Genomic DNA, 15,595 nt, shown 5'->3' on the forward strand with positions numbered 1-15,595 from the left:
TTTTGTCTGAAACTTCCTATTTTAGTAATGAGTGAGGGTATATCTCCTTCTGGTGGGTAAAGAGATGCCAGTTTATTATTTAGAGTTTCTTATAAATGAACAAGAGAAGGTGAGATGAGTGCAGCTACCCTTTCCAAGTGTTTGGACTCCAAGTGGGCTCTTATCTCCCTCAGATATTATTTTGCTTTTCAAGTCATTTCTGAGAATTTTCTTTATCCTCACAGAGGTGGGTAAATCATGAGCTCTGTGGTTTATGGCTTTCTCCTACCCAATTTTCAATACTGATGTGGACAAGTTGTGCTACTAAGGCCATCTTTCTCAAATTTGAATGTTGGTGCTTTGAGTGGTCAACTGATTTCTTTGAACTCATTCTGTATGTGAACCAAACTCTAGAGAAGTCTAGTTAGTTACTTAAATATGGTGACATTTTCCTACCTTATTATGGCCATTTCCTCTAATATAATAGATTGATTTTTCTTACAGATAGAGTTTGTTGGGTTAGACTGGGAGAGCATTATTCCAGATTTTCTTATAGATTCATAGACCATTAGTGCCAGATGCACTAGAGCTGATGTAGACAATAATAGCCACAATATTTTCAATTAGCAGATGATAAAACTCTTGGTTGCTTTTTGCTGTGGGAGGAAGATGAAAGTTGTGAGTTCTTTGGTGAAGAAGGACTTTTAGGACTCAGGGAAAGCCCTGAATTACGATATACATAAAGTTTTAGCATTTTGCATGATTTCTGTTCTCTAAAACAGGTGTTGCCATTCTGCTGGGTCATAGGTATAACAAAGAGACTTTATTATTGTTGTTTCAGACTGTTTTCTGGAGTCACCAGGGAGAGAAATTCTGGTAGGGAAGGAATATGGGAGAGGAAAACATCCCTCACTACTTGTCAGGGTAGCAAGAGAGCCCTGGGAGTCTAAGGTTGAGATCTTTACCCCTGAGCAATCAGTTTGAGGGTGATAAGAAATCACCTGTGACATCATGTCCCAGTCAGGAGAAGGATTTTGACATCCTTTATCATCTATGTTTATACTACAAAAAGGGGCAATAAATATTTTGACACTCTCAGAAAAGCTCTGTTTCAAAGAAATTTTTGATGAATTTCTGACTTCTTTTGCTCAATTGCTTATATTCAGTCTGAAATTGACCCTGATTTTCTATTCTACCTCCAGAGGAAATCTTAGATGAATCGCACATGCCATATTCTATTCCCAAAGAAGAGAAGTTCATGGCCATACATGACTATGCAAACTCTGAATCCGGGGCTACAATTTTCCTTTATACAAGACAGTCACATAGCAATATAACCTGAACATTCTAAATGTCATGTCTAGTTTGCATTGTTTACTTATATAAGTTCCATGATCCTTTCAATATTATCATCAAATATGGTGTCATGGAGAAAGATGCATGGGGAGGGAATTGCTATAGCCCTTCTACCCAAAGCTTCTTGTTCTCTATGTTAATCAGATTTCCATTACTATAACAAATACCTGAGATAATCAGCTTATAGAGAGAAAAGGTTTATTTTGCTTCACAGTTTTGTAACTTCTAATCCATTATCTGTTGGCCCCCATGCTTTTGGGCCTGTGACAAGGAAGCCAATCATGGCAGAAACACATGGTTGGGAAAGACCTCAAAGTTTCTATCACTTCCCAGTAGTGCCAAACTGGGAACCAAGTCTTTAACACGTGAGCCTTTGAGGGGCATTTACACTAACCATAGCAGCCTCCAAAATATTACCTCTTTACTAGCAAGTGAAACTAATTTTTCTCTCTCTTCTCTCACTTCAGATTTTCTTTTCATGTAAGTCCCAGCACATTATTCTCCCTCATCTTTACCTACCACTTATACCTCTGTTTTCCTCTGTGATCATCTCTTTTAACTACATTCAATGTTTGTATAATAATGGGTCACTAAGACATCCAAATGGAAATCTCTAGTGTATGTGTGTGTGTATATATATATAATATATATATATTAATATTAGAAGTATATCAGGGAGTGGATAATGGTATGTGTGTGAAAAGAGAAACAGAGACAGAAAAAGAGAGCAGGAGACAGAGAACTCTTTTTGGAACTCATTTCAATACAAACATTTTTTAAAACCTGGTGTGATCAGAACAATAATAGAGTGATTTCTGCAAGGGAAGGGAAGTTAAAAAACTGGACAAGTACCTTCAGTGTCTAATGATTATAACAGTTTGTGATAAAGAACTGTTAAAATCCTAATTCATTCCAGTATTTGAAAAACTATATGTGTTTCTATTAGATATTCTAAGTGGTCATAGATATTAGTCTTTTGTGTCTGTATATGTTTCTTTGGGGTGTGTAACATTTGTGTGTTTGTATGTTGCATTTTTCTCTTCATAGATACCTCTGAACTTCTACAGAGTATATTTCTACTATTTTATTTTGCATTGCTTTCTTTTCCAATGTGATTAATTTTTACTGATTATTTCAACAATTTCAACAACACTTTTTCTTCTTTGTGTTGGTATATTTTCTGTTACTTTCTGTTTCCTAAGTCTTTGATTCTTACTGAACATAATGTTCACTTTTTCTTCTACCTGCTCAACAAACTTCTTGACAATATTGTTTCATTTTTCATGTTTTGCAACTTCAACAGGAGAGAACACACAATTTTTTTTTAATTTATTTTTATTGTAAACAAATGGGATACATGTTGTTTCAGTTTGTACATGGAGTAACAGCATACTATTTGCATATTCATAAATTTACATAGAGTAATGATGTTTGATTCATTCCATTATTTTTTTCTTCCCCCCACCCCTCCCACCTCTCTTTTCCCTCTATACAGTACCTCCTTCCTCCATTCTTGCCCCCCTCCCACCCCCCATTATATGTCATCATCTGCTTATCAGTGAGATCATTTGTCTTTTGGATTTTTGAGATTGGCTTATTTCACTTAACATGATATTCTCCAATTTCATCCATTTGCCTGCAAATGCCATAATTTTATTATTCTTTATAGCTGAGTAATATTACATTGTATATATATACACCACAGTTTCTTTATCCATTCATCAATTGAAGGGCATCTAGTTTGGTTCCATAGTCTGACTATTGTGAATTAAGCCGATATGAACATTGATGTGGCTGTATCTCTGTAGCGTGCTGATTTTAAGTCCTTTGGGTATAGGCCAAGGAGTGGGATAGCTGGGTCAAATGGTAGGTCCATTTCAAGTTTTCTAAGGAATCTCCACACTGCTTTCCAGAGTGGCTGCACTAATTTGCAGTCCCACCAGCAATGTATGAGTGTACCTTTTTCCCCACATCCTCTCCAACACCTATTGTTGCTTGTGTTCTTGATAATCGCCATTCTAATTGGGGTGAGATGAAATCTTAGGGTAGTTTTGATATGCATTTCTGTTATTACTAAAGATGTTGAACATTTTTTCATATAACTGTTGATTGCTTGTACATCTTCTGTGAAATGTCTGTTCATTTCCTTAGCCCATTTGTTGATTGGGTTATTTGTATTCTTGGTGTAGAGTTTTTTGAGTTCCTTATATATTCTGGAAATTAGTGCTCTATCTGAAGTATGAGAGGCAAAGATATTCTCCCACTCTGTAGGCTCTCTCTTCACATTGCTGATAGTTTCCTTTGCTGAGAGAAAGCTATTTAGTTTGAATCTATCCCAGTTATTGATTCCAGCTTTTATTTCCTGTGCTATGGGAGTCCTGTTAAGGAAGTCTGATCCTAAGCCAACAAGGTGAAGATTTGGACCTACTTTTTCTTCTTTAAGATGCAGGGTCTATGGTCTGATTTCAAGGTCCTTGATCCATTTTGAGTTGATTTTTGTGCAGGGTGAGAGATAGGGGTTTAGTTTCATTCTGTTGCATATGGATTTCCAGTTTTCCCAGCACCATTTGTTGAAGAGGCTATCTTTTCTCCATTGCATATTTTTGGCACCTTTGTCTAATATTAGAAAATTGTATTTATTTGGGTTTGTGTCTGTGTCCTCTGTTCTGTACCGTTGATCTACCTGTCTATTTTGGTGACAATACCATGCTGTTTTTGTTACTATTGCTTTGTAGTATCGTTGAAGTTCTGGTATTGTGATACCCCCTGTTTCATTCTTCCTGCTAAGGATTGCTTTAGCTATTCTGGGTTTCTTATTCTTCCAGTTGAATTCCATGATTCCTTGCTCTATTTCTGTGAGGTACGTCATTGACATTTTAATTGGAATTGCATTGAATCTGTATAGCACCTTTGGTAGTATGGCCATTTTGACAATATTAATTCTGCCTATCGAAGAACATGGGAGATCTTTCCATCTTCTAAGGTCTTCCTTAATTTCTTTCTTCAATGTTGTGTAGTTTTCATTGTAGAGATCTTTTACCTTTTTGGTTAGATTGATACCCAAGTATTTTATTTTTTTTGAAGCTATTGCAAGTGGAGTTGTGTTCCTCATTTCCCTTTCAGCTGTTTCATCGCTTGTGTATAAAAATGCTGTAGATTTATGTGTGTTGATTTTATAGCCTGCTATTTTGCTGAATTCATTGATTAGGTTTAGAAGTTTTCTGGAGGAGGTTTTTGGATCCTCTAAATATAGAATCAAGTCATCCACAAATAGTGACAGCTTAAGTTCCTCTTTCCTATTCGTATCCCTTTAATTTCTTTAGTCTGCCTAATTGCTCTGGCTAGAATTTCGAGGACAATGTTGAATAGAAGGGGTGAAAGAGGACATCTCTGTCTTGTTCCCGTTTACAAAGGGAATGGTTTCAGTTTTTCTCCATTAAGAATGATGTTGGCCATGGGCTTAGCATAAATAGCCTTTACAATGTTCAGGTATGTTCCTACTATCCCTATTTTTTCTAGTGTTTTCAGCATGAAGGGGTGTTGTATATTGTCAAATGCTTTTTCTGCGTCAATTGAAATAACCATATGATTCTTATCCTTAAGTCTATTGACATGATGGATTACGTTTATTGATTTACGGATGTTAAACCATCCTTGCATTCAAGGAATTAACCCCACTTGATCATGGTGCACAATTTTCTTAATATGTTTTTGGATACGGTCTGCCAATATTTTGTTAAGGATCTTAGCATCTATATTCATCAAGGATATTGGTCTAAAATTTTCTTTCCTTGATGTGTCTTTTCCTGTTTTGGGTATGAGGGTGATATTAGCTTCATAAAATGAGTTCGGTAGGGTACCCTCCTTTTCTATTTCCTGTAATACTTTGAAAATATTGGAATGAGTTCTTCTTTGAAGGTCTTGTAGAACTTGGCTGAGAATCCGTCTGGTCCTGGGCTTTTCTTGGATGGTAGATTTTTAATGGCTTCTTCTATTTCATTGCTTGATATTGATCTGTTTAAATCGTGTATGTCCTCCTGGTTCAGTTTGGGAGGAGCATATGTCTCTAGAAATTTGTCAATGTCTTCGGTAGATTCTATTTTGTTGGAATACAGATTTTCAAAGTAGCTTCTCATTATGTTCTGTATCTCAGTAGTGTCTGTTGTGAAATTTCCTTTTCCATCATGTATTTTAGTAATTTGAATCTTCTCTCTCTGTCTTTTTGTTAGTGTGGCTAAGGGTTTATCTATTTTGTTTACTTTCTCAAAGAACCAACTTTTTGTTTTGTCAATTTTTTGAATAGTTTCTTTTGTTTCAATTTCATTGATTTCAGCTCTGATTTTAATAATTTCCTGTCTTCTACTACTTTTGCTGTTATCCTGTTCTTCTTTTTCTAGGGCTTTGAGCTGTGTTGTTAGGTCATTTAATTGTTGACTTTTCGTTCTTCTCTGCAATGCGCTACGTGCAATGAATTTTCCTCTTAATACCGCTTTCATAGTGTCCCAGAGATTTTGATATGTAATATCATCATTCTCATTGACCTCTAAGAATTTTTAAATCTCCTCCGTGATGTTTTTTGTTATCCATGTTTCATTCAATAGCATATTATTTAGTCTCCAAGTGTTGGAGTAATTTCCTTTTTTTACTTTGTCATTGATTTCTACTCTCAGTCCATTGTGATCTGATAGGGCACAAGGCAGTATCTCTATTTTTTTTTTTTTTTTTTTTTTTTGCATTTTCTAAGGGTTGCTTTGTGGCATAACACATGGTCTATTTTCGAGAAGGTTCCATGTGCTGCTGAGAAGAAAGTGTATCCGCTCATTGATGGATGGACTAATCTATATATGTCTATTAAGTCTAGGTTATTGATTGTGTTATTGAGTTCTATGTTTTCTTTGGTTGGATTTTGTTTGGAAGATCTATCTAGTGGTGACAGCGGTGCGTTAAAGTCACCCTGAATTATTGTGTTGTGGTCTATGTGATTCTTGAAATTGAGAAGGATTTGTTTGATGTACAGGGATGCACCATTGTTTGGGGCATAAATATTTACTATCGTTATGTCTTCCTGATTTATGGTTCCCTTAAGCAGTATGACATGTCCTTCTTTACCCCTTCTGACTAACTATGGCTTGAACTCCACTTTATCTGATATAAGGATGGAAACCCCCACTTTTTTACTGAGTCCATGTGCGTGGTAGGTTTTTCCTATCCTTTCACCTTTAGTCTGTGGATGTCTTTTTCTATGAGATGAGTCTCTTGCAGGCAGCATATTGTTGGGTCTTTCTTTTTAATCCATTCTGCCAGTCTATGTCTTTTGATTGATGAGTTTAGGCCATTAACGTTTAGGGTTATTATTGAGAAATGATTTATATTCCCAGTCATTTGGCTTATTTTTGGTTTTTAAGTTGGCTTGGCTTCTCCTTTGAGTGATTTTTCTGTAAGGTAATTCCTCACTTTGCTGACCTACATTGTTGTTTTTCATTTCCTTCTCATGGAATATTTTGTTGAGAACATTCTGTAGTGCAGGCTTTCTATTTGTAAATTCTTTTAACTTTTGTTTATCATGGAAGGATTTTATTTCATCTTCAAATATGCAGGTTAGTTTTGCTGGGTATAGGATTCTTGGTTGGCAACCATGTTCTTTCAGAGCTTGAAATATGTTGTTCCAGGCCCTTCTAGCTTTTAGAGTCTGGGTTGAGAAGTTGGCTGCTATCTGTATTGGTCTCCCCCTATATGTAATCTGATGCTTTTCTCTTGCAGCCTTCAAAATCCTATATTTTGAATGTTAGGCATTTTCATTATAATGTGCCTTGGTGTGGATCTGTTGTGATTCTGTGCATTTGGTGTTCTGTAAGCCTCTTGTATTTGATTTTCCATTTCATTCTTCAGGTTTGGGAAATTTTCTGATTTTATTTCATTGAATAGGTTGTTCATTCCTTTGGTTTGTATCTCTGTGCCTTCCTCAATCCCAATAATTCTTAAATTTGGTCTTTTCAAATTCTTAAATTTGGTCCCTATCACCGGGAACCCAGACCAACTGATTGCACCCGGCCTCCTGGATTCCAAAACCACACCAAACACAACTGACCTCTAGGACCACTGCCGGACCAACTGCATCCTGTCTCCAGGATCTCCAGCTGACCATGTCCATCCCTGAGCTGCAGCTCCCCATTTGCCAAATCATTTGGAAGCCAGAGCAGCCATGTTGGATAATCCTAGAAGCTGTAGCTCTGATCTTCAGTAGGGCAAATCCCATCCTGAGACACCTGCTGGAGGCTTGGAGCTCATTGTCAGGTACCTCTCATACATCAGGCTACTGAACACTGGGAGGTTTCATTAGTATATGACTATTATACAGTAGATTTTCTTTCTTCTCCTTTTTTAAAAAAAAAAATTAAGTTTTTATTTCTTTACATTTCTTGCTTTCTTTTCCTTCTGTTTACCTGTTCCCTCAGAGTTGCTTTCTCCCTTATTTACATGTTGTTATTGTCCCCATAGGGGCTATTTGGTCTAGGATTGCATAGTGTTTGGTTTGGGCACTGCTAATATTGATCTCCCCTTAATGAGAGGGTTTTGGAAACCTATAGGGTCACTATAAGCCTATAGGGGGAAATCTGCAATATCCCAGGTCTGCAGTGCTAGAGGAGAAGATACATGAACAACATGAAAAAACAAGGGAAGAAAATGATCCAAACAAATCTAGATTCTATAGTAATAGAATCCAATGACAGTATGTTAGGAGAAATGTCAGAAAAGGACTTCAGATTATACATGATTAAGATGATTCGCGAAACAAAGGATGAGATAAGAGAGCAAATGCAGGCAATGAATGATCACTCCAATAAGCTGAAAGAGCACCTGCAGGAAGCAAAAGATCATTTCAACAAAGAGATAGAGATTCTCAAAAAAACCAAATGGAAATCCTTGAAGTGAAGGAGACAATAAACCAAATAAAAAACGCAATGGAAAGCATCACCAACAGACTAGACCACTTGGAAGACAGAACCTCAGACAATGAAGACAAAATATTTAATCTTGAAAATAAAGTTGCCTAAATAGAGAAGATGGTAAGAAATCATGAACAGAATCTCCAAGAACTATGGGACTTCATGAAAAGAGAACGCACAATATTAAAGCTCTATAGCTTTTTTTCCTAAAATATAATTCTTTCCAGGATTAAATGAATTTAAGGAGACTGGGGCCTTAAGAATCAAGCATCAAACAGAAAACCCTCTAGGTATTTAAAGCAGGAAGTGGTTTACTACAGGAAATTAATGTGCTTACAAAATTCTTACCAGGAAGTTCCAAAAACTCCCAGGAAACCACTGCTACATATCGCTATGCTCACTGCTAAAGGTCACCATGCTGCAACATCAAGGCTAGTAACTTTCAGAGCAAGTGCAGCAGCCCCTGCAAAACTAAATCTCCCAGGAGTACACTGTGCTGGTGAAACTAGCTCACATTCTTCTTGTGAAGGACTGTGAAGAATATAGTTCTCAGGCTCTGGATCCAGCCATTCAGGGAGAGCATAAAAGAAGTCAGCAATGGTGAGGAGTTGATAAAGAAGTGATGCAATTCTGTGGTCTGTTTAGTGTAAAGGGGAGTTTACTGCTTACCATTAGAAGAAATCTGGATGATTGCAGGTTCCCCCTGCTGCTTCTGCTGCTCATCACAGCGATTCCTCAGGTTGCTGGGTTACAAGGGCTTGACACTATACTATACCAATATACAATCCTTTTAGAAATCACTTCCAACTGTGGAAATCATCTTCTCATCATTGTAAAAGTACACTAAAACAAATAGTTTTCAATCCATTTCTCCCCAGTTGGGGTCATTTAAACTTACACATCTTCATGTACAGAATACCAACATTCTAATTTTAATTTTCATCCCAGGAAAACATTGCCTTTCAAAAATGCTTTTCTGACTGATGATATATGAAAGAATGTTGACAGCAGCAACTCCATTTTGTAACCCAGACTACATTTTGGGCTGCAGTGATTGCTCTGTGAACTTGCTGACATGCCAGAAGAAAGCTTATTTGCTGAGAAGGAAAATTCTGAGGATTGTATAAACTTTAACTTTTCTAGTAACGATAATATGGTCTGAGCTGGTCTGTGTTGGACCAAGGAGGTGTAGAAGTAAATTTATCCTCTACTCAAAATTCATGACAAATAGCAAAGTTTGGATGTTGAATGTTTGTTAAAACCCAAGTGTTAAAGGTTTGCTCCCTAGAATCAAGTTGTTGGAAAGTGCTGGAATCTTTAGAGGTAGAGCCTAGTGGGAGGACTTAGGTCATGGAGGATGTACCTCCCTGAAGGGGATAGCAAAACCTTTTCTCTCCTTTTTACTTCATGACCATGAGGTGAAGAGTTTTGCTCCACCTCATGCTCCCCCATGGTATGAAGCTACAGGCCCAAAGCAACTGAATCAATCATTAATTGAAGTCTTTTAAACTGTGAGTCAAACTTAAACTTTTATCTTTAAAAGTTGGTCATCTTAGGTATTTGTTTTTTTTTTTTTTTTTTCCTTCAGGTATTTGTTATAAAGACAGAAAGCTGATTAACAGTAACCCATTCTTTTTACCCTTAAAAAGACTCTTTAAAGTCTTCCCTGTTGAACATATTTTGGTCTCTACTAGAATCTCTATTCCCTGAATTGCAGCTCAAGACCTCAACAAAGTGCTTTTTTGCTTGACAGATTGTCTCAGCTACTTAGAATGACAGACATACCTGATATATTTATCAAAAAATTCTATGTAACCTAATCTCAGATGTAAATTAAATTGAAATTAAAGCTTTAAGTTTTCATCTTTGACAATAGGTAGTTACTGCCCTTAGATTTGGGTAACCACTCAGCCAATCTTGGTTGATTTTTAAAACCACAGGAATTTTCTTTTATGCTAAGGATGCTGTGGAATAAAACATTCAGAAACTCTTCCACTGATAACATAATGGTAAATGGAAAATAAAAATGGCTCCATTAAACCATTATTATATTTCTACATGATCTTTATGTGTCATTGTTAACCAATCCACATTTTTCTCTTTTAAATATATTTGAATTATTTTCATCAGAAAATTAGTCTTAAAATTTTCAAACATTACTGTTAATAGGCAAATAGTCTTCATGTAAAAAAGGTATTTTTTCTTGTTTGCCTATATAAGAGGACATAGACAACTAAAAAATGGCAAAATGTGGAACAGAGTTACTCATAAAAGGAAAGAACTATTTTATAGGTTCTTAGGCAGTGTCATGGTAGCACTAATCTTTCTTTGGATTTAGGGTGAGAAATATGGAACTTGCAGACCTTAAGAGAAAACACATATAGCACTTCTGGCAGACAGAGATTAGGCATGAGGTCTCCAGGAAATAGGTTGTAATGAGCTTTGGAAGCAAGGAAAGACTGTAGGGGTACATCAAAAATCTTGCCAGTGGGTCCCCACCTGTCACCTTAGAGAAGGTTGAGCTTAAAATATGAATTAAGATCATTGTGTGCATTGTAGAGTGGTAGTGGGGTGGAGTCACTCTGTGGCAATGGATTGGGAATCTCTAGGAAAGTGACTTTAAGCATGACACAAATTTTACTGTAAGTGTTCTTCAGAAATGGGGAGGATGGGGGCTGGGGATGTCACTTAGAGTTAGAACACCTGTCTGTGTGCTTGAGGTCCTGGGTTTGATTTCCAGTGTAGTAGCAGCAATAGCAGTAGTAGTAGTAGGAAGGGGGCGGGGGGAGAGGGAGGAGAAAAAAAGAAACAGAAAAATGGGGAGAGTAAATTGATCTAAAGTTTTGGAGAAAAATGCATTAGTCTGTATGGTAAGAAAGGAATGTGGAGATATTGCTTCAAAAGAAGTTCCAATTGTGAGCATAGTCATTGTTTTGTATCAGGTGAGGTTATAGTTGAATCCCTTGGCTTTCTTTCCACTCTGTTTCAGGAATTACTTCTAAGGACCCAGGGAACATTTTATGGTGAGGTTCAGAGAAATGCACTGCCTTATCTGTTTAGAAGACAATATAACCTCCATGTTTACACATGTGACTGGAGAGACATTGCTTATAGTTAATGGGACACACATTTGTGATATAAATAAGCAGGAAATGTCAGAGGAACTTCTAGGGAAGGATTTGGAATTTGTCTTCAGGAACATTTGAGCCTTCTTCATCTTCCAACAGATATTTAATGTCTATTTTGTCTCTATAAATCTGGCTCTAGGGCTAAGGAGTCTGGGAAAACAGGATATTCCTTTACTATATAGCTGTTCCTTTTGTTCAATGCAGGGACACACTTATTCTATTTCTTTTCATGAGTTGTTCCTGTTTCTGGCCATTTTCAGAGACTGTAGTGTTTGGGGAGTCATTGAAGCATTTGTAGAAGAAGAGCTAGCTAAATGACTTTACTCAATGTTTTCTTCATTGTTGAAGGGGATAAACATTGGCCAATCCCCACCAGACATTCATCACTCCCATTGTTTCTGAAGCTCTTACTTCATCACCTGATCACTTAAGAGGTGACAGAGCTGGGGCTGAGCATTACCATATTTTTACTAGTATCTCCATGTGTGAGTTTAAATCAGGCACCAGGTTACACCCAAATGTGACCTGGCTCTATATCTTTCTAGCAATGACCATCCTTTTCATTGTCTTCTTCTCATTTTTTCCCTTCTTCAGTGAGGTTGATGAACACATAAAGAAATGTAAGTTTCTATGCATTGTCTAAGAGAATGTACACAGGAGGAGAGGGAAAGGGTCTGTTAAAATGTAATGGGTTCGGAAATATGTTTCTTACTACATGATCCAAGAAAAAATTTTCTTTCTGGGTTTTAAGGTCTTTTAATAACCCTGGGCCAAGAGTATTTAGAAACAGGTGAGGACTGGGTTAGGAAGTCTATTTCTGGTATACCTAAAGAAAATGAGAAATTACTCAGGGACCTGATTGAGCAGAAGTTAATACCTAAGTATAAGGATATGGGGGACTCTATAGAATTTGGAATTATAAAAGGGAGTTTCTGTATGAAAGTCTTTGATCCAGAGTGTCTTTTCTTAGTCTTGCTTGGATGCAGGTATTCCCTGTGTAATGCTGTGTATAAGAACAAAGGTGAAAATGAGATAAAGATGAACCATCTGCAAAAGCCAGGTAAGCATTCTTTTTCCTTCATCTCTGGGTTATTCTGTTTTTAAACCAGCAACTCCAATCAGTTCCATTGTCCATCACGTACAAATGTGATCTCAGTGAGACTATTCTTTCTTGTTTAGCATGTGGACCCTCTTCCTCTAAGTTTAGCTTAATATATCTGAGCATTCTCTGGGAAGAACATTTATCAAGTGTAGTTTTGATTCTAAGCCTTTATTAACTCCTGTGAATGGAAAGTTTCCTCTGTTTTGTTCATTTATGTGATGTTTCTCTCCCTGTTAATAGTCCCTTTCAATTGATTCAGTGATTAAATTTCTATTTTACAAGCTAGATGGTGAAAAGAAAAGTAAATTTGAATATTTTTCATGGAGAACATCCTGATCACCTGTTGACCATAATTCCTCTGAGTATGCATGTGAGGAGACTTTCTTCTCCAGGTAGTGTCAGTTCTGTCCTCCTGGGTTGTTCTATGACTTCTTGTGACATCATGGGGGAATGGGTGGGGTCACACCCTGGATTTTCAGGTACCTGGTATTTAGCATATCTCTGCCTCACTGGGAATATTTTATGCCCCACAGACACTCTTGACCAGGTTTCCTCACACAAAATTGAAATTCCTGGTCTATAAAAAGTTAATGTGTTGTTTTGAGGTAAGTAAAAAAAGGTGAATTTTTTTGGGTGAATAAATGTTTGGATTATTAACTTCAGGAATGAATGGTGTTTGTTAAATCTCAAACCTAACCAAAGTATGTGGTGGTATTAGTTATAGACAACCAGAACGTCTAGCCCAACAGTGTCATTATATAAATGAGAATACTACAAATGAAAAAACTAAGAGAATTAACCCAAAAATCATATGAAGTAACCTGAACTTTTATTCATTGTTACAAATGCTCCACTATCTCGAGACATGCTTCATCTACATCTGCTAATGTTCTTGAGGTCCTTGTTCATACTTAGAGCCCAGAGTCAGAAGAGTGAATCATGGTTTCAAGGGGGCCAAATGGGTGGCTTTGTCTAAAACTTGCAGTAATGAGTGAGAGGGGTAGAGATGCAACAGGAGTAGAGAGATACCAGTTAATCATCTAGAGTCCCTTGTAAATGAGCAGGGAAAGATGAGGTGAGTACAGCTGTCCTTTGTAAACACTCAGAATCTGAATGTGCTCCTAAATTTCTTATATGTCAGTATTTCACCTTTCAAGGTATTTCCCTTATTCCTCTATCCTCACAGGGCTGATAAATCCTGGACCCTGTGGGTTATAGCTCCTGCCTACACTACATCCTTCCCAGTCAGATACATACAGTTTATGCTACTAGAACCATATCTACCAAATTTGAACCTTAGTTCCATGGAGTATTAATTACATGATATTTTGGATGTAAGTTCTAGGTGTGATAAATTTTGAGGAATCAATTTAGCCAACAAATTACTTGCATTTTTGTGGCACATTGAAATTGATGGTGATCATTGTTCCTAGTAATTTGGATTAAGGTTTTCTTGATAACTACTTTGTTTCAACTAGTTATAGATACCAGATTTAAGGAGAAAATTATTCCAGATTTTCTTGTAGAACATAGCAAAATATAAGTTCTAACCTTTCCAACTGACAAATTCTCTTGGAAAAGATGAGAATGATTTGGGTTTTGGTGATTTTTAAAAAATCTTTCATCTCAATAATCCACTCCTATTTGGGGATGAGATATTAAAGGTGAGATTATCCACATGGACATTTTGTCAGATCATGCATGGCCTCAGAGAAAGACTAGTCTGTCATTCAGGAAGGAGGGATTCCGTCATTTTGCCGCACTAAGCTACAGCCAATAAATACTCTTTGTGTTTTAGGTCACCTTCTTCAGTCCCCCGAGAGAGAAGCTCCAAGAGAGGAGGGAGTTGGGATGAAAGAAGATAATTCACTTCTTGTGGAGGTTGTAGGGGAGACAACCCAGGAAGTCTGCCCAGTAACATCGGTTTGAGAGTGGCCGAGCTTGTAAGGAATGCCTGTGACATACTTGTCTCATTAAGGTCTGTGGGGCACTTCTAACACCCTCGTTATTTGTATGAAATGAAATTGATAATAAATATGTTGACACTCTCCGAAAAGGACTGTTTATAAGGAATTCTTTTTTGAACTTCTTTTCTCTTTCATCCAATTAATGAATAAAAACTCCAAACATACTTTCATTGTCCTAACGCTATGTGAGTGAACTGTGCTATTTCCTTTCCCTAAAGCAACATGGGTAAAGACTATGCATTTTAAGAATCATATGTGGCTTCAGCTAGAGTCTATTTCTTTACTTTCCCTGAAGCAAGTTCTAGCCAAAATGGTCCATGCTAAATTGGTGTCACTGACTAAAATAGAAAAAGCTTTCTCGTTTTTGAGCTGGAAATGCTAACAGAGTTCTCCTTAGAAACCCCATAAAGAAGAAACAAACAGAAAACCTCCTTTTCTAATCAGTACTCTTAAAGAACTTTGTAGAGCAGAGACCATCTCTTGCCCCTGCACATTGCACATTGCACATTTCCTTAGAGGGAATAATCTTTGTCCATTAATCACCACATTTTTAGGTTTCTTCATTAGAGGTAGCTGATCTTCACTAAAGTTAGCATACTGCTCTGTATTCTCCTGGTTGTGGTATCCAGTAAGTCACAAGAACTGCTGGTCTTGAGTTTTTGAGTTTTTTTTTTTTTTTTTTTTTTTCATTTTTTTATTTTTATTTTTTTTCAGTACTAGGAATTGAACCTAAGGCTTTGCTCATGCTAGGCAGGTGGCTCTACCACTGAACTATATTCCTATCCCACCCTCTGGTTCTGTGTTCAATTTCATTCACATGTTCATTATTCCTACCCTCACTTCATCTTCCTCTATAAATAGTTATGTGTTTCCTCTCTCCCCAGAACTCTTTATTCATCTAATAATTTACCCGAAAGTGCTAAAACAAAAAATGTCAGAAAAATGTATAATGCACAACAATAAAATACATGTACTTTTCATTTTTGTAACTATTATTTGGTGCTGTGGTTAGTGTCATTACATCCCATGACTGTCACCCATTAGAGTATGTCGATCATCTGCAGATGCTCTTCAGAAGGGGAGAGAGAATGGATTGTGCTTAGAAGTGGCCCACCT

The 15,595-nt window shown here is 36.9% G+C and overlaps 1 protein-coding gene across 6 annotated transcripts in view; it reads left to right on the plus strand.

The window, feature by feature from the left end:
• The window catches only part of LOC306662937 (uncharacterized protein), a 28,075-nt gene extending 13,294 nt beyond the window's left edge, over positions 1 to 14,781 (plus strand). For 4 of the 6 annotated variants that reach the window (XR_013764310.1, XR_013764312.1, XR_013764313.1 and 1 more), the window contains exons 3-4: positions 12,381 to 12,470; positions 14,311 to 14,781. Coding sequence is in view for 1 of the 6 variants with exons in the window: in XM_079143195.1 (XP_078999321.1) it covers positions 12,381 to 12,470; positions 14,311 to 14,441 (221 nt within the window). In the remaining 5 variants the exon portion in view is untranslated. Of the gene's footprint in view, positions 1 to 12,380; positions 12,471 to 12,798; positions 12,905 to 13,045; positions 14,050 to 14,310 lie in introns of those variants that run through there. The other 2 variants (XR_013764309.1, XR_013764311.1) reach the window with 2 other exon arrangements.
• The last annotated feature ends 814 nt before the right edge of the window (positions 14,782 to 15,595 follow it).

This window comes from Sciurus vulgaris (assembly GCF_902686455.1).
Source record: "Sciurus vulgaris genome assembly, chromosome: 5".
Classification (NCBI taxonomy): domain Eukaryota; kingdom Metazoa; phylum Chordata; class Mammalia; order Rodentia; family Sciuridae; genus Sciurus; species Sciurus vulgaris.